Below are 22,306 nucleotides of genomic sequence, written 5' to 3' on the forward strand. Positions count from 1 at the left end.
CTGACTATTCCAGCGTATTGTCAGCCTGGGGAAACAGCTTTATTCGAAGTAAATTCTATGTGTCTGAATATAGTTAGAGCAAAAAACCGTACCAGTTCTGAGGTTTCTTTCCCGTTGTGTGCCTTGCAGAGAGCTAGGCGGGGTTGGGCTCGATACTCACAATGGTTTTGGGTGCGCTGCTGAGCTGAACGCTGTTTGTTTGATGTGTTGTATACATGTATTTACAATGGCACTGGTGCAAAAGAAGTACTCTGTGGTTTTATAAGTCAAAAAGACTTAATATGGAGACTTGATGATACTTCATTTTCTATAGAAAGTTCTCTTAAATGTGCGCTTTTTCCATAAAAAGGAAGAGCTTAGCTTTACTGATTGTATAATGCCATATTCCAGTCCTTTCTCATAAAATGAAAGGCCAGACGAATCACGTTGGAATATCGGGGTCTTCTGAGTCTCTAATTTCTATAATGGTATCATTCTTTTCTGGGAACGGGAAGATTTGGAAAATACCAGGGTATTCATGCAGTCAGAACTGGGCACCAGTCCAGTAAAAGGATTAACTTAAATTATAAACATTCCATCAATTTCAGTGCATTTTAAGAGTTTCTCTGGGTAAAGGCCTTGGAGCTGGAATTTGGATGTACTAACAGTGTGGTAAATTTTGAAAACAGTGGTTTTGGTTGTTGGTTTTGTTTTTCTGTGGGGGAATGCAGAACTATTTGCTTTAGACCTGATTGATTGCCTAGTGCTGCAGGAGAAACAGCTCTGGTTACTAGTCTGTTAACCGAAATATGCATGATTTTAGCGAGATTCCTCATAGGTGGAGATCGATAACCCACTGAAAAGTGGGGGGGTTGCTACATGCCCCAGCGTACAGGAAAGGAGAGCTGTTATGCTCTAAAGGAGTAGACCACAACTGCGTATTTTGTATTTCAAGCTGTGCTGTGCGTCTTGCACTCCGTGCAATCACTGCCTTCCGAGCTTCTAGCTTCCTTGGCATTGTGGCAGCCAGTACGGGCATCACTGGAAGATCCGTGTTCCTGAGAAAACGGGTTATTCATCTAAGTTGGGGTAATTTTAGTAAATCAAAAAAACCCTAATGCCAGATTGCAATGGAAATTTAACATGGTTATGGCAGATATGTTAACTCACTTTTTTTTTTTTTCGTAGAAGGTAAATAGCTCTCCCTGAGCAGTGCAATGTTATTCAGTTACTACATCTCAGCTTTTATTTTTGTCTCAGTTGTCTATTTTTGCATAGAGTAATTGCTTCTTATGATCCTGAGCTTAATTGTCTATGCAAAGATGCATTTTTAAGTTTTATACTATGCTGTACTCTCAACTGTGATGGTAAAACTGTCCTAGAACAGAGGAGAATTTAATTGATAGAGCCTTTCTGCTGTAATACAGGTCTTGCTAGACAAACTGCTAACCTACCCTGCAGCGCCCGAGGTGCTCTGCAGTTTTGTTGGTGCTTTTAAGTAGGAAGAGACTTGTTTCAAGAGGTTGAGGACAACTGAAAAAAGGATGATCCTAAGCAGGCTGCTTTAACACTGGCAAAGGACCTTGCTAAATGTCAAGACTGTCAGGGATTCTGAGATGTGCAAACGAATGCTCCGCCGCTGTAGACGTTGGAGTGCACCAGGCTTCGCCTGCTGATATTAATGCGATTTTCCTGTTGGATGCGGCACGTTTACTTCCTCGTTTGGGTGACTGAGGGAGGCCAGCGGTGGAAATTACCTCATCTCTGTTGAAGGAGTTGAGAAGCTTATTGATCAGACACCTAAAGGAGAAGTTCTGAGGAGCTGCTGATGGAGGTAAACAGTCTATTGGGATAAGATTACACCAGTAATAAATACAAACCACAGGAAAGAGGCTGGGGGGAAAACCATGTTCTGTGGATACTTGAACCGAACGTGTCAAAATGTGGCATGGAGTAATTGGAGAGGGTTTGTTATGACCCTACATCTTCCTTCTGACAAGTAAAAGTACTATAAGGTCTTACACTCTTTTAGAAGTTCTTCTAGTGCTATGCACCAGGACTTAAAAAATGACAGCAAAACACTTACAGAGCGTAACTGATCATTTTCCTTCCACAGTACCTCTGCCTCCATTGCGACACAGCTGCGCCATCGATCTGTTCACTCGTTTGTTTGACGAGGAGTTATGTTTCTTGTTTTTCAGCCGTCTGCAGGGATCCACATAGTTTAACTGCAACATCTGACACTTTACTTTTTAAAAAAAAAATTTAATTCTCTGTACAGCACATATTTGATAAATTCTTTATCATTAAAACTAATTTGGAAAAGTTTTACATTCCAGTAATCAAGTCTCAGAGTCTCTTTTGGCCAAGGTATGGAAGCAGCCGCTTCAGAAGTTCCATTGCACTACTGGAGATTAAATATAAAATGCCAAAGAAACATTTTGAATTTGAAACAGAACTAGCAGTAACTGAAGTGCTCATTCCAGGGGCCTTGTTAGTGCTTCAGTCTGATTCTCCAGGAATAAGTAGTCAAGATTCTTTCTTTTTTCTTTACTATACAAGTGTAAGTTCCTTCATTAATTGCATTTGCAATGATGCTCATGTGATCTTCATTTAAGGATAAGTAACCTGGATATGAGTATTCCAGAAGCTCCTTATCTTTATACCAGCTGTCATAAGAAAAAAAAAATAATAGGAGTTAAACTACGAAACGTCCAGTACAATGCACTATGTGCTAGTGGTTCTTCCTTCTCTTGCTAACTTTTGCTTGTGTACAGCACAGATGGGATATCAGCAACAAAACAGTGAAGTTTTACTATCTATTTCAGGTAGACAGTGGCAGTTATAATGGGGCACTATCTGGAGACATTTAGGAGCTTGAACTTACCGGAAGTTTAAGGGAATTTGAGTCCTCAGTCTCAACTAACCCATGGACTTGGGCATATCTCTCTCAATTTTAGATACATCCAGAAATAACATGCTTTTACGTTAGTAAAAGCTAACAAACTAATAACTGAAAGGGTAAATTTAAGACTATTTTTTTTGCAGAATATGGGCCAGGGAATTCAACTTGGTGGTAAGAATTACCTTTGTGTATATATATATATATATGTAAATTGGATTTTATCCTTTTTTGACTCAGCTTGCTCCTCTCCGATAGCTCTGCTTTCAGACTAAATGCTTTGCAGTGTTATGAACGGTATTTGCACGCTCCCTTCTCACAGTTAACCAGCCACCCCTCTTTCTACGCTGGGTGCCAAATGAGACAGTGACGCCCCAGAAGATAAACTGCATTCTTATTTACGCTGTTCTGTCCGACTTCCACATCCTTTTTGGGTATGTAAGCTGCAAAGTCTCCTAAAGGACTGGAATAAATGATAGAGCACTTACTAAACTTTGCCTTTTTTATGAATTATCTTCTGTCCACAGCGGAAGGTGACATTCCTGCCTTCAGAAACGGTCTTGGTTTTTGTCCTTGGCGGGGGCAGAGTAGGGGGGACTGTTGGAAATGGGAATTCTGTCCACCAGAGGCGAGAGAAAGAAATGGCAAACGTTAGCATATCTCATTATCAAGCATTAGTCATTCCAAAACACTTTCATGGAATTACATTATCAACTAAGGAATCTCATAAGTATTAATTTAAAAACACCTCCTACTGAACAATTCTTGGACGGACGCGTAACATCATTCATATGCAAAGATAACAATTTCATGGCATATAGACTTACAGAGATGAGTAAAAATCAACTTGCCCGTTTCATATATATGGAAGAGTATATGTTCAGTGTGTGAACACTCCCTTGGAATATATGTGTTTGTAATTATGTGACCGCATCTTTGCATGAATCTGGTCTAAAAAATACCTCTGTACTGGAGAAAGAGGGTACAAGTTCTGTGGCACATCTTAAGGTGGGTAGGTATTTATCTGAAGCTTAGTTCCACAGCTGCAGTAACGACCTGATCCTGCATTAGTCACTTATCTGGATTCATAAAACAGAGACTAGATTAAGGTGATTAACATACTTTATCTCCTTTTCTGCTGAGCAGCTCAAGTCCAGCTGTGCCTGACATGTCATTTGTCTTGTTCATGTCCCATCACTGCATCAGGAACTGTACTGCATCTCTTATCTCTGAATCTGACTCATCAGCATCTCGCTTCCTCAGCTGGGTCCAAAAGGGAAGCAGCCTGAGGCGCAGGGAGCAGTTGTGCTTTCAGAAACTCCCTATTATCGGTTCAGTTGAACTAGAGAAGAATGGGACAGTTTAATGTTCTAGTCCACAAATGTTTAAACGTAAACGCTGCTTCCTATTTCCAAGCTTTTATCTTGGCTCAAACGTGTAAGATGCCATCTCTGCTACGCTTCTCCTCAGAGCTGGATGGGGCCACTCATGTGCATCCACAGGAATTAAGACCCTGCCTATCCCTGCAGCAAACGCTGCTTAACTTGTACCTCCTCCCTCTGTGCAAACCCCACCGCGAACCCCAGAAGAGAAGTTGGGTACCGTAGCAGAAGTCACAGGTAGACGGACAGTGCTTTTTCATCAACTTCCTGCGTTTCTCGCAGAATCCTTTTTGTGCCCATGATGGGCACATAAATAATCTGTCTTTACAGCCTGAAACAGAAGGAAACAAGGCATTAGAGAGATGGGGTTAGACTGTTCCTTCTGAGAAACCAACTGACATTTCACCTAATCAGACTGCTCAATGCCTACGGTAGAGCTGAGAAGGAATCCAGAGCAGGGGCACCATAAATAGAGCAGCAGGGGGCTGGATGTTGAGCTACTTTCATGCAGTGGCATCAGTGATTCAAGGGTTGCTATTTCTAAGTCCTACCCTAGGTAACGTTTGAAGAGCAGCATGTAAACGTGTCAGAGCTCAAGAAAATCTTGCCAGAGCCTGTTTGGTTTGCAGAGAGTTTTCTTATCCTGTATTAATCCATCCGAGGCCAGCCAAGAGAGTAATTAACCGCTGTTGCCTTCCCCCTTCCGTTGCGTGCGAGCTTTTCCTTTCCCTTTGTGCACTTGATGCTTGCAAATGTACAAGTCAGTGCTCTCCACAGGTAAAATTAACCTTTTTTTCTTGTACAAGCCGCAGTACAAGAGGTGCAGAGTCGGTGCCTGGAGCTGGCTGCGGGGCTGGGCTGCCCGTGCCTCTGCTGCAGCGGCTCAGAGCAGCCCGAGGCCGTGGACCTGACACCCCCCCACCCCAACTCTGGGGAGGTGGGAGCACCACACCTGTAAGATTTCCAGCCTATCTATCACATTCGAAGCTAGTAGTGCTGGAAACTGACGGTGCCACACCTCATTTTAGCTCTACTTCGCAAAAAAAGGAGTAAGATTCCTCCTTACTGCTCGCTGCCTTACAGTGAGGGTGTAACGCCATGAGAGCTCCACAGGATCCAACTGACACTTTTAGGGAAAAGTTCCTTATAGGGAGGAGCCCAGAGCACAACCCCACCTTCCTTACCGTAAAGCCTGTGAATTCCCCAGACTTCATCCTGAGAGATGGTCTTTTTCCCAGTCAGCGTGGCGTTGATGTGCATGAGGGCGTTGGGGTTGAGGGAGTGCATGAGTCCTAAGGCATGTCCTATTTCGTGAGCTGCCACATGGACCAGATCTGTCAGCCAAACACCTGGAAGAGAAACGGAAAAGCAGCTGGCATTGTGTGGTGAAGTACATTTGCTAATCCTGGTGTAAAACCAGGGGGATATATTTTTAGCACTAGGAGGGTACGGTCTTATCAAAGGTTGCCCCAGTTTCATCTTCCCTGTAGCTGCTTGGATGCAAATAGATGAGCTAATTATTTCCGCATGCTTCTAATTTCAAACAGCGGGACAGAGAGCAGCAATGCCAGAGAACAGGAAGAGTGCTCTGAAAGAGCAATGTTTGAAATGAAGGCAAGTGCCCTGTGTGATGCTCGCTCGCTCACGTCAGCTTCCTGCTAACTTTGTTCCCAGAGCCCTGAGCTGAGACTGGAAATGGCTGCTGGGAGTGAGATTGCTGGAATCAGCTGGAATATTCCAGTCTGAAAGAGCCTCCAGTTGACCCCTGCATCCCCCACAGCCTACAGGTCCAACTCAAGTTTCTCGGGAGCATCTTGGAGCCTGTGTCCAGCAGAGATGGATTTTAGCTGAAGGTTGAGTCACAAGAGCTGTTATTACGACACCTGTCTTGATATCTTGCACAATTACAGGCTGCAGGAAACTCACAATTCCTGCGTTAAATCCAACTGCTTGTGGACAGAAAGCATCTGAAAGGGGTAGCTTGCACATGAGCTTAATTTATCAGTACATTAAACAGGAATCCCTAGTGGGTGGATTTTTTTGAGCTCTTAAATACTTCTGCTAAATCTCTCTGACGTGACTTGGAAGAACAATAATTTTGTTCTATTTTGTTCCCATCCTCCGTTATGCCGCTAAAGAAGGCCAATTCAGCTTTGGAAAGAGCAGCAGCCATTGTGGGCAAGCGTTAATCGTCTCAGTCTCACACTGGCCTTCTGAAGTCAGAAGTGTTAGCACTACTTCTCAAAGGTGACGGAATTGTATGCAAATCAACGTCCCTCTCCATATAAAAGAATGGAGTTACACTGCCACGAAGGAAAGTCAGGGCAGAGCTGGCACTCAGGACTCTCGTTTATTCCATAATCTTAGCAAAACTTCGCTAAGAAGCTTTGCAAGTGTCTGTGCTTGTTCCAACAGCTGCTCGCAGAAAAGCACAGGCTGGGAGAGGCCGTTGTTCCCTGACGGCTCTCTAACTTCGAGGCACAGGTTTGTTACCAAACTCGCTGGTTTTTATTGTCCCTGACAAACACTGCCATTTGATATAGTTAGCAGGCTTCAGAAGTTCGATGGAGAAGGGCATCTTTTCAAAGCTGAGTATTTTACAAAACATAATCTGACCCCTTCTTTTCTTAATACACACTGACGTTCTTGCTTTAAAAATCATCTCTCCTAGGTCTTTGTCCCTGGATCTTATCTGTTGCTGTGCTGTGGGAAACAAGACAGGCAGAAGCCCCTCTGTGTCATCTAAAATCTCTCTTTTTATTTTTGAAAAGCAGAATATTTTACTTTCAAAAAAAGTACTGCGTTGGTCATATAATACAAACTGAATGTGCTAGTTAGCCAGGGACCATCTGCTTTTAATTTAAAGTTAAGTTTTGATATTGCTTAAAAACAAAAAATCCAGAAGAAAGAAACCTCCGAGCTATAAGTAACAGACGTTTGTAGGTGCCCACAAACCCAAAAATGACCACAGGCCCAGGAAAACTCAAATGTAAACAGCCGCGCCAGCAAGCAGAAGTGATACACCAGGGCCCTTCTCAGAGATGCACCTGCCTGGGCAGGAGCCACATGTAATTATCGAACTACCGACTAAATCCACTGAACTATTCGGAAAGAAATGGCGCTGCCACCAAATACGGTCCCTTACAGCGATTCAGCCACTTGACAGCAAAACCAACAACTTCCAAAATTCACAGAAAATCACAACCCTTTCTGTCGTCTCTTTCCCATACTCGGTAAATCCCAGAAGAAGAACTAAACTCTAAATCCCGCAGGCATTAATTATGTGTTCCCTGAGACATGCGTTACCTTTTTTCCAGCTGAACCGGGTATTCCCCAGTATCCAATATTCGTGGTCATCAAAGTGGATTTCCCCGTTGGGTGGGAAGAAGGCATGGGCAAGCTCCCCTGTTGTTCCATCAAAGCAGTGGTGAATGAGCGACTCCAGGCAGTCTGTGTGATTGATAGAGTAGAAGCCTGTGAAAAAAGCAGCAGATGTAGCATGTCCAGCAGGGCAAGCCCGGCCAGGACACGGTCATCTGTAAACCTGTGGTTTACTAAAAAAAAAAAAAAAAAAAAAAAAAATCTCGTATGGTATCCCACAACCTACAGAGCCACAAAAGGAAAAATAAATGGAAAGCGATTGTCAGGAAGGATGGCCATGTGATGCGAAATACGCTTGGCCCTGTGATGACCCTGGATTTAGAGCTGTGTCCAAGGGACACAATGAGCCTACTTTTCAGAAAGGAACGCTGAGCTCTTTTTGCAACATCACGTGGAAACTTTTTCCTTTTTTTTTTTTTTTTGGAGAGTAGCTGGACACTGAGATGGTAACCCCGGGATGTCATTGTGCCATTTTAAACATAAATAAAGAGCCTTAGAGTCATGGCAGCTTGCTGGCTTTTTGCTAGCATCACAGCAGCATCGCAGCGTGCCCTGCGCCCGCGGGAACTGGGCCACCTGGGGCTCACACGTGGACGTGGGACGGGCCCTGGGAAGGGGCATCGTGTGCTTGTACGGAGCGTCATGCGACAGCAGAGCGAAGAGCATGTTGCGAAACAGCGGTAAATCTGCTACTTATCTCAATCTTGCCATCTGCACAGGAAATAATTATTTCACAGAGGCCATAAATCCCAGGAAGAATTTACATCTGGAGTTGAGACTGAGCAGATAACGCCTCAGCACTGACATTTTTCTAGGCCTGAGAAACTCGGATGTAACTACTGTGTAGTGATACAGGGGCAGAAGGAAGGGGAGAAGAGGGAGGGCAGAAGAAAAGATGATGCTTCAACAGGAGCAACAAAAGGGAGACTAAAACCATAAACAACCTGGAATCCGTCACCTGCTCTTTGGCTCTGTGTGACCTTGGATGTGTCATTTCACCTTTCGATACCCGGTTTCCCCAGCTGTGGAACAGAGATAATCCTGTCCCAACAGCATTTGAGGGTTAGTTCTTGTCAAATACCTAAAGCTTCCCGACCGCAAGATTCACAGAAAGTGTTAATTATGACATTAACATCTCCTTAGAGCAACTAAACGTAGTTTGTCTACCTGACTAAAGACAAACGATGCCCCAGTCCCTGCCCAAGAGGCCCTGCTGAGTCCACAGAGGAAGAAAGGACTGTCTCCTGCCTCCGAACTCCTGGTTTACGTACCGAACCTCTGCAAGCCCCCGGGGGATTTAACGTACAAGGCCGGGTCCTGTCAGCGCAGAAGCCCGTGCAGTCTTACCTATTTTCAAGTCACTAGCTACGTGGCGTGGCACTTCCCTGAAGCTGAACGGTGAAACTTCACTCCACATTCGGAACGCAGCCGCCAGCCCCTTGCGCGTGTCCCTGGCGCTTATGAGGTTTCTTGGGAAGGACAGGATCCTGTAGGAACACACAACGGCTTCAGGAAAATGCTCTTCCCTTCTCAAACATCAGCTGGAGGCTCTCGAGGCTGCAGCAGACAGTCGGGTCTTTCCATTCACTCCAGCATGTTCAAAACAGGATTAGCTTGAACTGGATATTGAGAATATTTAGTAAACCCCCCACAGGGGCTAATATATTACTGATATCCTTTACAATCATATGTTCTGGACTACAGCTTTTGTCCCTCCTCAAGCACATAATTTTAGACAAGGTTCTCTTGGAAAACTATTTTTATCCTAACATCTGTTAGGATAAAAGTTGTGCAGCGCTTCTAGAAGAGGAAACAACTGCATTTCAGCAGCAGGTAACTCCAATGCCTAACGCTTGGGCGACAATGTACGTGCACACACTGAATTATAATACTCTCAATAGAACTTTGGAAAGAGAGTTCAAAGACTATCAAAGGTTTGATAGTAAAACAAGTTATTTCCTTTGAAAAAATCTCATCACTTGGGAGAGAGACTTGAGAGAGGGTTTTTTTCTTAGGCCGCAGGTACTGATACAGCCGAACTGGAAGAAAACTACTGGTGCAGGCTGGCAGAACCCCTGTTTGTACCATGGAAACGTACTATGGCTCCTAGAAACTTACCTTGTCCCAAAGGAAGATCTGCATTCAGGAAATTGCCTGAAGTGTAGCAATTGGGGAAAGTTGTGTATATTCTGCTATCCCCTCTGGCTGTGTTTTAGCTACGCTCTTTATGTTCTCCCTTCGTCCCAGCACATCCTAAAGGGAGCAGAAGGTTTCGTATCAAGCCAGGCTGTTAATAAGTGTAAACCTGGACAATTAAGACTATCACGAGGCTTCGCCTGTTTGGGATGAGCGTAAAGGGAGATAGATGTTCTCTGCTCAGTGTGAAGGAGTCAGGTTCATGCCACCCGCTCATTCTTTGTCTGTCCTTACAGGCAGAGCTACCCCCTGCCGTCCGGCGGGCTGCCAGCTCGTCCCCAGCAGCACTGCGGCATCACCCGCCGAACAACGCAACCGCCACCACCCATCGAGAAATAGGGGCAGTGACAGCTGCAATGGGACTTTGGTGTAACCGACGGCGTGAGAGCTACCTCGAGGACAGAGGTAACTGCAGCAACAGCCGCACTTCCCAAATTATCTTCCCGGCCTGCATTTGGTGACCTGGAGATACTCCCCCTCCTGCTTCTGGGGAGAAGAAAGCGGTTAGCGCAGGGCTCTCGGAGAGACACAACTGCTGCTGTCCTTCTGCGCACCCCGCTGCCCCTCCTCACCTCCACTGCAAACAGCTCAGAACGCTTTCCTCTCCTGTGCGCTGGTGACAGAAAACCCTGCCACCCGTTACAGTCACAGGCTGGTCAGCGTGACAGAGCGGGAGAGACACCCTCACAGCTCCATCACCATGTCCTCAGCCCAACGCCAACAGAAAGCTGCACCACACATTGCTGCTGCCGCAGGCCGCTTTCAGGCGTTTTCAGAAATCCAGCGTGACCTGCCGTTCACACCACTGCGGTTTAACAGTTAGTGACTGCAGCGCTCTTGAGAGGTCAGGTTTGGGGCTTGCTCCGTACCTTAAAGTCAGGAGGGGCTGGAGTTAGCAGCCACAGTAAAAGGGCCTTTGTAATCACATAAGACATCAAAAAAAAAACCTGATTTGGCTCCTGCGTCTCCAGGAAGGCTCAGACTCTCAGCCAGGAGCCAACAACAGGCCTTTCTTCAGTCAAACCCCCAGGACTCCTGCTGGTCTGAGGTTTGCCGTGACAGTCTGAGTCTACCTGTTAGCACTTGTCTTATGAAACTGTTTCCCAGGGGATTCCCTGAACCTTGTTCTGTCTGAGTTCACGCTAGCTCTCCTGAAAAACATTCAACAATGCTACTAAAATTTTCCCAGAGGGAAAAAGCATCTTTTCAGGATCGCACTGGACAGTTTTAAGGGCTGTTCATCCACTGCTAAAGTAAGGAAGAGAGCTGCTCCCAGGCTGAACACCAAACAGGACTGACATTGCCTTGTGCCAGCAACAGCAGCAGGGCCAGACGGCAACGAGAAACAGTTCAGAGTGAAAATCCATAGGGCTCCATCAGCTTTGGCTCTGAACAGCCTGCTTCTTGAAAGTAGTCCTAGCATTGCACATTTATTTACACAGCTCCATCATATCAAAACCCAACCACTCCACAGCTGTACGGTACCGCTGAAACGCCGCAGGGCTCTGAGCAGTGGCAAACCCCGCTGGAAATCAGTAACCTGGACAGCCACTTTTCCGTGGCAGAAATGTCTGAAAATACTAGGGTTAACGTTCATTCACCCTAGAATTGACAAGGGCTTTTTATTGTTTATTAGTTAGTTATTAGTTAGCAATCTAAGCGTTGTCATCCTTTCCAGAAGAGAACCAGCAGAGATTCCTAAAAGCACTCAGCACCAACAGAGCTCTGTCCTCCTGAAATCACGGAACCTTTCAACAAAGATTGCTCTCAGTGATGGTTTAGGTTCATAGGGAGGTCTCTTAAAAATACCAACGCGACAGAGTTAGCATTCAATTCACGACCTTCTGAGGGAAGTCCCCAGTTTGGGCAGCCTGAACCTGCCCCCAACACTTAGTTTTACTATAAGTAGCAGCCATAGGTGCTACTCGCTTCTAATGCGGCGACAATGCTTCACGCGAGCCACGGCTGAGGTGAGACGTGTAGCATTTTTCCTACTTCAGAGTGGCTTTGGCAGCTACTTCACTAGCAAATGCATCAGCAATATTGATACGGTTAACATCTGTACCCACGGCAGGAAAAACTCAGGCCCCAGCGTCACTTAGAAAATGGTAACTCTTACAGCCATTGCAAGTCCGTACTTGTATGTCAAGTTGAAGTGGTCCCATTTCAAGTGCCCTGGTGTGATCGTGTATCGTTTTCTCCGTGCTGGAGGCCGAGGTGGGAAAGCTGGACCATGCAAAGCAGAGGCACTCCCTCCACGAAGACCAGGTGAGGTGGCATCTTCCTTAAAAGACAAAACAGGGGGTTGAAAGAGATGGGAGAGACTGCAGGACTGAAGAGCATAAAAGAAAAACTACTGGACGCTGGGCAGCACAACTGGTACTCCCTTATGGGCGTCCAGGAGACAAGACTAGTGCATCGGCTGGTCAGTGATTTGCAAAGTACGAATGTTCCGAGTGCCGAACAGAAGCAAGGCAGAGCAAAAGAGGGGCTACAGTGTGAGGGGTTCTCGGGGCGCGTCTAAGGTCAGACATGCTGGGGAAGGAAGGGAGCAGCAGTCCTCAACGCTGGATCGCAGAGGATCAGCGCTGCAGGCTCCCTCGAGCTGCTGCGTAATTCCAGACTAGGGCACTGCGGCCCCTCCGCTCTGCTCTTGGAGTGCGGCAGACGGAGCAGAAATGGGCCTCAGGAGGCTTCTGGCCACGGCAAGTGCTGCAGCTCTTCCTGGAAAGTTTTCATTTCCTTTTCACTTTGCTATTGCTCTCCAGCCTCGCCACAGAAGAAACGAAATGTTGGACAAATGAGTAAAACAGGCAGGCCTTTGTGCAGAGAGCTCTTTATAAAGCCGCACCGTGGATCTGAAAGTCTGAAATGCCTTCAAAGTAAACAGGAACGCTGGAAACCCTGGAGTGCATTTAATGCCATCATACAGTAAGAGACATCAAATTGGGTGACAGGTCTGACTCAAACTGTAAAGGCGTTTTAGTCCTGAGTAATGGAGGCCAAGGAATGGGACCCAACACGGTTGTCTGGAATTCTCCCCGCTCTGCCTCCCCTTTTCAGGACTAAGACACGGACTATCTCTGGGTTGTCTTTGCTCCTGAGGCACCAAGACACTTACTAAGCGATATTTACAGTGGCAACGTTACAAAAGCTGCGCCAGGAGGAGTTTGTTCAGCCTCACAGCACATTCTACTGAAAGCAAGAGCTGTCTTTATTTCACTCATGGAAGAGCTGAGGCCCCGAGAGTCAAAATAGCACATCCCTGCTCTCACAGTGAGCCAACGGCAAGAAAAGACAAGAAGCTGGAAGCAACAGCTGCCAGACACTGCCCAAATCACGACCATCTCTCCCTGACTACAGCTAGCCCTGCCTGGTGGAGGCTGAGGGACTCTGTCCTAACAGGAAACCCGTCTCTCCGGCTCTGTCTGCAAACCACGCGAGCTTCTAGCTTCTTCTAATCTCAGCATCTTTCTTTCCTAGAAGGACAGTCTTTTAGTCTTCCCGCTCAGCTGTGGGTCTGACTCACAATTCGAAATCAGCGGAGTCTCCATATTAAATTACACCAGCACAGGGTGAAATCCTGAGGCTCTCAGAGCCCCCTGGGTATCAGCAGAGGAGAATTAGATAGTCAGAAACAGCCCACTGGCTTCTCCTTCTGCAAGGAACACTCCTGCAGCCCCAAGGGAGGAAAATTACTGTCTTTTCTACAGCCGTTGAGCTTAAAACCCTAAGGCTGTTAAGTGCTGAACAAGCACGGGGGACGAAAAGAAGAAAAAAAAAAAAAGTCTGTGTCCCTAGTGAGCTTATCCTCAAAATAGAAAACAAAGTAAGGGTGACTGGGGCCCAACAGCAATCACCGAAACCCGTATCTGAGCCAGTCACTAGGTCGAGGGAGGTGCAGAGGGTTGAGTTCTCGCGCTCAAACATTCTGCTCAGTCTTTGTTCTACCTGCCACGGCTGCAACAGGATGGTTTTAATTAAGAACGCGTTGCAAAATGCCCTGGGGAAGGGTGGGTACCACACATACGCTGTAGCTCAGATGTAGGATTCTGACAGAAATGGGATGACCTCGTTAAAATTTTCACAGTGGATCAAAGGATCTGCCTGGATGCCAAAGAACCAAGAGTATGGGAATGCTCGGAACTGGTCAGGCGCTCCCAGGAGGAAACCTATTCGACTGCGGGTGAAGGGCTCAAACATTCAAAAAGCTTGGGAAGCACTAGAAGGGCCAGTGCTTCAACTCTCTCCCAACTGCAAGACACCAACAGATATAATGGCAGACCCCGGTCAACATCCCTGCTCTACATTGTTCGCCCTGCACAGTCAGACCTCCATTAATTTATTTCATGGAGTTGTAACGAATGTAATTTATTCCCCTCTCTCTCTGCTAGTCACGCAGTTCCTCTTTCATAAACTAAACATTAACATAACTCTGCGACTTGGTGCCAATCAATAATAGCCCGGAGCGTGTCAGGCAAACGAGGGGTGCTATTGCCCGGATCTTCATAAACACAAACAGCAGGAGAGGATGCCAGCACTTAAATAAGATTGGGGTGTTTATGAAATTAAAAGGTAAAATTAAGCTATAAGCAAAAATTAAGATCAGCTTCTGAGAGTCCCAGAGCCTTGCTACAGCTCCCCCTGACCAGTCCATCCCAGCATCTCGTTAATGGACGGAGTCTGAAAGAGAGTTAATATCAGCTAATAGTTTCTGCAGGTCCAGCGTTAACTCCCAGCTCAGATCTTGCACAGACTGAGCCCCGACTCCAGAGTTCCTTGGAAAGCTCAGCTGCTTCGGAAATCTGAATGTATGCATGCCACATCACCCTAGGCTGGGAACGCAGAGGTGCTCGGAAAAATAAACAAAGCTCTGAGGGAAAACAACCCAAATCTTTTGTGCATTCCCTGTTTGGTTGTCTGCAAGCTGCTTACACCTCTCTAATAACCTGACTCTACCTGATGCATAATTACCTTTTAGGATCCTTTGCAAAAAGGGACTCAAACAGCCACAAACAGATCCTGTTGCCTTAACAGTTCTTTACGTATCGTTTAGATTGTTTCCTGAATTTATCCGTCTTCTAAAAAGAATACACAGGCGCAAATACGTGATGTCCCCACTCCCCTTTCGAGCATTTGAGAATTAGCTCCTTCCCCCTACCTGGCTTTCCTGAAGGGCAGCTCCAGCGGGGTCTCCCACAGCGGCCAGCAAAGCCACTGCGGGGAATAGGCACAGAAATCCCACCACGGTTCTACAGCCATTGCTCTTTTTCTTATCAACTAAGAGGAGGCTCTTCCTTCCCTTTGCAGAAAGTTGTTCGACTTGATCCATGTCGTTCTTTAATACTTTTTAGAGGGAGACGCGACAGACACTAAGACATCCTCTTCACAGAATGCACTGCTAATCCTTTTTGCTCACAGTTGCATTTGGAGCATTTGTGAGTAGCCCCGCAGTTGCTGCCAAAGCCGTGCAGAATCACTAGAGTTTCAAAAAGCCCTAAAAAATAATAAAAAAAAAAAAAAAAAATAAAAAAAACGTAGACTTTACATTGAGCCTCTTTCCAATGTGCCAAAGATTCTCTCAGGCTCAGCCAAGTGTATCATATTACTGCAGCTGAAAGTTGGGCTGGCGGAGGAAAAGCAGCAAAGTGAAACAAGCTGGGATGGACGTGAACTCTTTTCTTTGACTGTGTGATCAACAGAGGACAGATCTGCAGTTGTCAGCTTTATGTAATGAGAAAAAAAAAAAAAAAAATTGGGGGAGGGGGCAGAAAAAGGACTCCAGAAGCCAGCATCACGCCCCTGGAATGTTTCTTTAGGGATGCTTAATGCTGGAAGAGCTGTCATTTGTCAGGGGCTGTCCTCGGGAGCAGAATGAGAGGGAGATGCTGTGAAGGAGCAGGCAGGGCTTCTCTGCTCCGGGAGTTTACAAACTCACATAAAAGTAAACATCAGCTCCCTCTTCCGTGAAGCCTGGCAAGCGACCTGCAAACTTCTTGTGTCCTTGGCAGCTACCCAGCAAGGAGGGATCACGCTGAGAAAGAGAAGTATGTTCCGAATCACACCGATTTGGGGTACCTCACCTTGAGCACCTCAGACAGGCTGACGTGGAGAAGCGGTCGGTTTGTCTGAAGCTGTCAGGTTCTTTGAGGCACCTCCAGGCTGCAGACGTGAAGTCAGTTCAGGACTTTTTAGAAAGCTTACCTAGAAAAATCTCAAGTTTTCAGAAACAGCTGTGCTTTTCTGCCTGGTCACTGGGCACTGGATACTCAGCGCTCCTGATCCGGGGTGTCCTCAGCTGTGCCCAGGCAGAGGAAAAGGAACCGTGCAATCTCCCAGTTTCGCAAACCAGTGGCGGGGAGGGGGCAGTTCTGTTGCCAGCCAGTATAAAACGTCTCCAGGGAATATCTGAAGCATTTGAAAGGTTTCAGAAACTTCTTGCGCTTTTAATAATGAGAAATGGTTTCATTTGAATTTTTTTTTCCCCTAGTTCATAATCAAGCTTGCGACATTTTATAAGTTTCATGTATTTTCAGACTAAAGCTGTCCGGGAACTTTTAAACAAGTCAGAATAAATTTGCCCAATGAGTCTGTGTACAATTTCATGAAAATTTTCTTTTTCAATTTTCACTAAGCTTCCCTCCCCAGAGAAAAAAAAACGTGCTTTCTGCAGAGAACGGACAAAGTGTGGCAGTTGTTCAGGTACTGGGAGAAGGAGAGAATAAGGAGTAACGTGGAGGGAAGTTATGGATAGAATTACAAAGGCAAGCTGGAACCAGGAGGAGGAGAAAGAGCAGAAAGCAAGGGTACAAGGCTCTAACTCCTCTGGATCAAAGCAGTCAACGGCAGCAGTCTGAGATATTGGCTCGTCTCAGCCGTTAGCTACGACTTTCTAGGGATAGTTACACCTCTTCCCCTGCAGCACAGTTGGCAGAGTGAGACATCCTTGTCCATGAGCCCTCTGAAAAAGCGCTTTGTTCGGAGCTCTGAAGAGCGGTGCAAATGCACCTCCGTCTGTGGTTTAAGCCGCAGACCACAGTATGAAGTGAGAAACTGGTAACGACACACTCCTAAACTTATCAATGCCTCAAGTCCCCCGAACAAGTTTCTTTCAGTCTGTAGACGAGAACGCATCTGCAGAGAGGCTGATTGAGAAGGGAGCCTTGAAGTGAAAACCTGCCTTGGAATGGGGCTCGAAAACTTCAGCCAAGAGCTCTTCTCCAGTACAGCAGTACTGGCTCGGCAGAAAAATACAGCCAGCGAACACAGCGCTGGAAGAACACTGAGTTTCAGTCATGGAACTGTGTAATGGCATTAAGTGCATCCGCCTTTCATGCGGCTGGTAAGAGTCAGCAGCGTTTGAAAAAGATTTTAACTTTTGCACCATACGCTTGCCAGAGTATCTGAGCGTCTCCCAGTCACTCGCAGCATTTCATCTCACACCAGTCTTGAAGGCAGGGCAGTGCCGTTACCTGCGCCTTACAGGTTAAGACCATATTGTCTTAATTGCAGGAGAAAGGACTTGCCTGAGGTCGAGCACAGAACCTTGCAGAGCAGGAACCTGAAAGCTTCGAAGCACCCAGTTAGTGCCGTGCTGTTTCTGAAGATGACTACGTGAACCCGAGTTTTAAGGCATAGATTAAAAACGCGCACAACCACCTAGCCCAAGGGAACTAAGAACTTCCATTGTCCCAACATAAAGAAAGTCAAGGTTTTTGTAAAATACACCGCGGCTCAGGCACCACCCCCAAAGGTTAGTATCTAGAGCTGTAGTAAAAGCATATTCCTGAGGACCTCATTGTTTCTGAATACTTATTTGTGCAGCTACTAAAGGTTAGCACAGCCAAGGCTTTTTCCGTGAGTTACTGAAGTATTCTGAATGGGAAAGAGACCATACTGTATATCGGCCATTCATCTTCCTGCCCCGCGGCTGCTGGGTGAATGGGAATCTTTAGCTACAGAGATGATTCACGGCCTCTGTGACATTTAGGATCCTGCTTCCCTGCCAAGGTAGAGAGAGGGTTTTACCTTGATGGATCAGCAGAGAGCGAGCCGGGGTTCTTGGAAAGCACATCGTTTGCTTCCCCCCGTACGCTGGGAATGCCCCGTGCCCATCCACGTGGAAATACAGTGCCTGTGCATCCAACTTCATCAGACCACTGGCTGCAGAACGCTTTCAAAACTTCTAAAATCTAAGCCAAATATTTGCTCAGAAACCAGCTCAGCAGTAAGGCCAAGACAAACCTCGGTTATTATGGCAATGAGAGTCAGATGAGGAAAGCTCTTACGCTGAGGTATTCAGAACTTACAGATGCAACTTGCGGAGCTAAGGGAGACGCGTGAACTTAATGCTGTGCACACTAACGATGCTTCTGATAAAGTCACCGTGCATCTGGATTCCTTGGCGCACAACCTCTGGCCAGAATCCCCAGCGCCGCTGCTGGTAAAAAGCAAAATTTCAGGTTTATACTTAGTTCATTAATACTGTGGTTGTTAAATTTCAAGCACGGCTCTCTTATGTAGCTATTTTAAGGATTATTAGGACCAGAGTGCACATCTGTTGATATTCCATCCATGTTCCCTGCCCTAGGTTAAGAAGATCACGGCTTCCCAAGAGATACTTGTGCTTAAAGGACTCTTAAATGCAGCCATCAGCGGCCTCAGATCTACAGCACTTGTCAGAATTTAAGCCTCTCTCAGATGCTTCAGACAATTCCCCAGACTCCTTTCTGGGAGCCAGTGTTGCCCTCTGCCAAGTTAGTCAGAACTTCAAAGTTTTATCTCTGTCTTTTCCAATAGCTGGAAATATTCTCCGTGCTGTACCAGGCAGCCTGGGGCCCTGACGGCTGCTTTTATACAAGTGCAGAGAGCTGCTGCTGTGACTTCGGAGTCCTGATGAATTTTAGAGGTCTCGGGTTCTCAAGCGCGGATATTTGGTTTGGACTGCAGGCGGGAACTGTCATCCTGACTATATTTGGACAGAAAAACATTCCTGGCTTTGGTTTCTGTACAGTGTCTAAAAGCAATGGAACACATTACACTTTGAGGGAATCCATATGGCGTCACGGGGAACAGGAAAGGAAGGCAGGGGACAGAAGTGACTCTGCTTTGTCTTCATGCTGTCAGCAGCAGTGACCAGCAAACAGTCAGGGACACGTATCCCGAGGTCTGCGCCTGCAACTAATGTCACATGAAAAAGCATCTGTCAGAAGGGAATGAAAAAAAACCCACCCATAAAACCTACAATGGTCAGCTAGAGACTATGGAGAACATAAAGGATTGGATCATTTGCACAACGCACTCTCCTTGTTAAATCTCCTCAGTCTTGCTTTGCTCTTTTCAGTCTTAATTGCTGAAATGTTTAGTTTAAAGAGGGGCTGCCGTATAATGCACACCATATGGCTGCGTTCCCAAGGGCAAGTTTTAGCTCAAAAATAAATACTTTCTCACTTCTGAGGATTACTCTTAGCATCTTTCTCTTCTCCTTTATTCAGGGTTGTTAACATTAAAAGTTACTTTCAGCACTGTTTCTAAATGGTTACCTCTGCTACGTTTGCCACGTTTAAGAGGAGAGTTAGCCCCAGTGCCAGCCCGGGAATCCCACTGGCACCGCTTCCCTCGAGTCCCCAGGACGACACAAGAACAATTCCCACGTATCTATACTCGTGCTAGGACACACTACACAGACAGCAACCACTAGTGCTACAGCTGCAGCTGCCTGACCATCCAAAATTAATCTCGCCTCTCACGAAACCTCTTATTTATTTCATGGATTAAGCGCGTATTACTCGGCATTGGAACAAACTGCTCCCATCAGCTTCCCCTGTCGTGGACTGGGAGCTCTAGATGGAGGTGGGGAAGACAGGGAAAGGAGGAGGACATAACATCTGACGGTGTCTGAGGGCTCAAGGCATGAGCATCGGCGTTCCGCCCCTGGGGCAGCAGTCCAAACCCAGGCCACGGGCCGGGGAGGGGGAGCGCACACAGCTGAATGTGATTTACCGCATACAGGCTCCTTGGTGGCCCATGTGAAAGGAATTAGCAAACCCTCATATAGCTCTTATTTTAAAAAGCACTTACATAGTTATCCCTTCGTCTCACAACTTGGGGGGAAAAAAACCCAACCCAACATTCTTACGTGGTTCCTGTGGGAACGGCAGTTGAAACTTGTACTTTTTCAGTGGGTCACGGACTAAAAAGGTTTGTATCTGCTGTAGCGGGGAGCAGCATTCCCCAGGGAGGGGGAGAATAAGAATGTTCTTTAGTCCCCAGGCCTTCTCCCACCTTCTATCGTGCAGCCCCTCGTGATCAGCATCTGCTGATGTTCCTAGAAAAGTCCATGGTCTGCTGAATGGCAAATGAGCTGAAAACAAGGGCTTGCTCCAGCTGGCAAAGAAAGCGGAATATTTTGCTTAACTGTCAATTTGGAGCTGCAGCTCACAGAAGTGCCTGTACTGGCCTGACCTTGTTACCAGAGACGTGGTCTTGACCCCAGTCAGAAGCTCAGCAGTCCCATCATGGCCACGTAGTGAGTAGAATTTCAGGAATGAAATGAGGGAGGAATTTTTCCCAATACACAGGTAATAAAGTGTGTCCACAAGGGAGGAAGAATCGCTTCCCTGGGCGGGTATTTTCGTTGTTGCTCTTTGGTGGGCTGTATCAGTAATCTGTAATCCATTTGTGGATGGATAAATCCTCCTGAAATTCTGGGAGCAGGATGGACTAGTAGGAATATAATCAAAGGAGAGATGGGTTCTTCTCCTAACTCTGCCTTTTGACTCTCCCTCTCTCCGCTCCCTCAGCATCATGCTGTCTGCAACACAGAGTTCTGGCCACACTCCCAAAGGAAGTGCTTTAGAAACCCCATTTCCAAGTATGACACGAGCTGCCGTCTTATATTTAAAGTTTTACACCAGAAAGACTCTGTGAAATCTTTCCCTTTCAAAAGCGTTGCTGTACGCGGCCGCATGGAACAGAGCCGCGTTTCGGGAGATGGCAGAAGCCCCAGGGAAAGCAAGGAGCTCCCCAGCTCACTGGCAAAGACCCGTCAGTCTCGTTTGTGAGAGACCAACTGGTAAGAGACATCAAGCAGAAAGTTACTCACTGTCCACAGCGATTAGCCAATGACAATATTTGTCTTTGGTCTTTAGAGGAGCATTGCCTACGGCTCTGACATGTCCTTCAGCCCCTTGCCATTCCTGTAACCAGCAGGAAAACCAACTGGCAGCTAAGGGAGAAAGGGGAGGAACATCTTCCCCCACTTTGCCCCTTCCTTTCTTCTCTCGTAACCTCCAGCTAAATTTAATGCAGCTCCTAATCTCAGTCCGGGCTCGTGGCTCTTTTCCTGCTTGCTACAGCTATCTTTTTCTTCTCGTACTTCAGATTCAAGCCTGGATTGGAGCAGAGAAACTCTTTTGCAGGCTGAGAGTACAGGCTGGATTACAGCTAAAGATCATTGAATCATGGAATCTTCATGGTTGGGAAGGACCTTTGAGATCATTGAGTCCAACCATACACACACACAACAAAAAAAAACCCCAACAAAAAAAACCCCCAACACCCTACAATCTCTGCCACTAGAGCATGCCCTAAAGCGCCAAGATGAACCAGCAAGGAGGGACAGCCAACCGGGAAAGTTAAAACAGCAGAACCACCTTCGCTTCTCCAAAGCCTCAGACTCCCACGGAGCCGAGCCTGTCGCGGGGGGGCGACGCTTGCCAAAACCATACCTGGCACAGCTGGGCACCTGCTTGCCTTCCATCATCTTCTTCCTGCAGCTCCACTGACCTCCTCCTGTCTCCTCCGTTGTGGCGCAATTCCCTTCTTCTTACTAGGAAAAGGAAAGGGTCAAAACGGTGCTTAACAGCTCAGCCCGTGCTCCTCAGAAGTGACCACAGGGAGATGAAAGAACACACTCCCCGCCTGAAAGCTGCGTTTACAAACCTTCTGTAGTTCTTAAGCAGGTGCTAAACTCCATCTCTGACTTGGCCCAATGAATTGCTGATAGGAAAACAAGATCAGGAGGTCGTGAAACGGAACTTGCATTTTAAAAGATTAAAACCTAAAATCGAGGGGAGGAGTTCTTTCCCTACAAAACCTCTTTTCGTTAGCCAGGGGGAAAAAAAAATAATAAATAAATCTCAATTTTTTGCAACAGCTGCACAGCTTGGAAGCTGAAGGCTGCAGTCTTCCTACAGTTTTTTCCCTTTGGGGAGAATAATCACTTGGAAGCCTCTCTTCATTTAGCATCCAAATAGATTATACAAAAATGAAGCAGATGCTCCCTGTTGTTGTTTTCCTGGATAAACTGGCACCTTAGGTGTAAGGGATGCGGATAACGCAACAGGCATTGAAGAGTTTGCTGCCTCCGTCCCCTCTTCCCCAGGTGCCAGCACACGTAGACAATTAACACACGCGATGAAGTAGTGAGCGGTTTTACCTTTAGTGAACTGCTTTGGGGTTCGAT

General features: G+C 46.5%; 1 protein-coding gene across 4 annotated transcripts; it reads right to left on the bottom strand.

The window, feature by feature from the left end:
* Positions 1-35: 35 nt before the first annotated feature.
* Positions 36-21,673, bottom strand: MMP23B (matrix metallopeptidase 23B). Of its 4 annotated transcripts, XM_054222578.1 has the most exons (10): positions 18,880-19,136; positions 18,150-18,277; positions 15,002-15,337; positions 11,979-12,124; positions 8,992-9,131; positions 7,570-7,737; positions 5,448-5,612; positions 4,484-4,594; positions 3,370-3,496; positions 36-2,648 (listed from the first exon to the last, which is right to left on the bottom strand). In XM_054222578.1, the coding sequence occupies exons 3-10, from the start codon at positions 15,170-15,172 to the stop codon at positions 2,474-2,476; spliced, it is 1,203 nt and encodes a 400-aa protein (XP_054078553.1). In that variant the 5' UTR covers positions 15,173-15,337; positions 18,150-18,277; positions 18,880-19,136; the 3' UTR covers positions 36-2,473. The 4 variants fall into 4 exon arrangements, 3 of the variants coding, with proteins under 3 accessions (XP_054078553.1, XP_054078554.1, XP_054078552.1); XM_054222579.1 differs by lacking the exons at positions 18,150-18,277; positions 18,880-19,136 and adding an exon at positions 21,570-21,673; XM_054222577.1 differs by lacking the exons at positions 18,150-18,277; positions 18,880-19,136 and adding an exon at positions 15,924-16,321.
* Between the last annotated feature and the right edge of the window lie 633 nt (positions 21,674-22,306).

This window comes from Rissa tridactyla, chromosome 16 (assembly GCF_028500815.1).
Source record: "Rissa tridactyla isolate bRisTri1 chromosome 16, bRisTri1.patW.cur.20221130, whole genome shotgun sequence".
Lineage (NCBI taxonomy): Eukaryota > Metazoa > Chordata > Aves > Charadriiformes > Laridae > Rissa > Rissa tridactyla.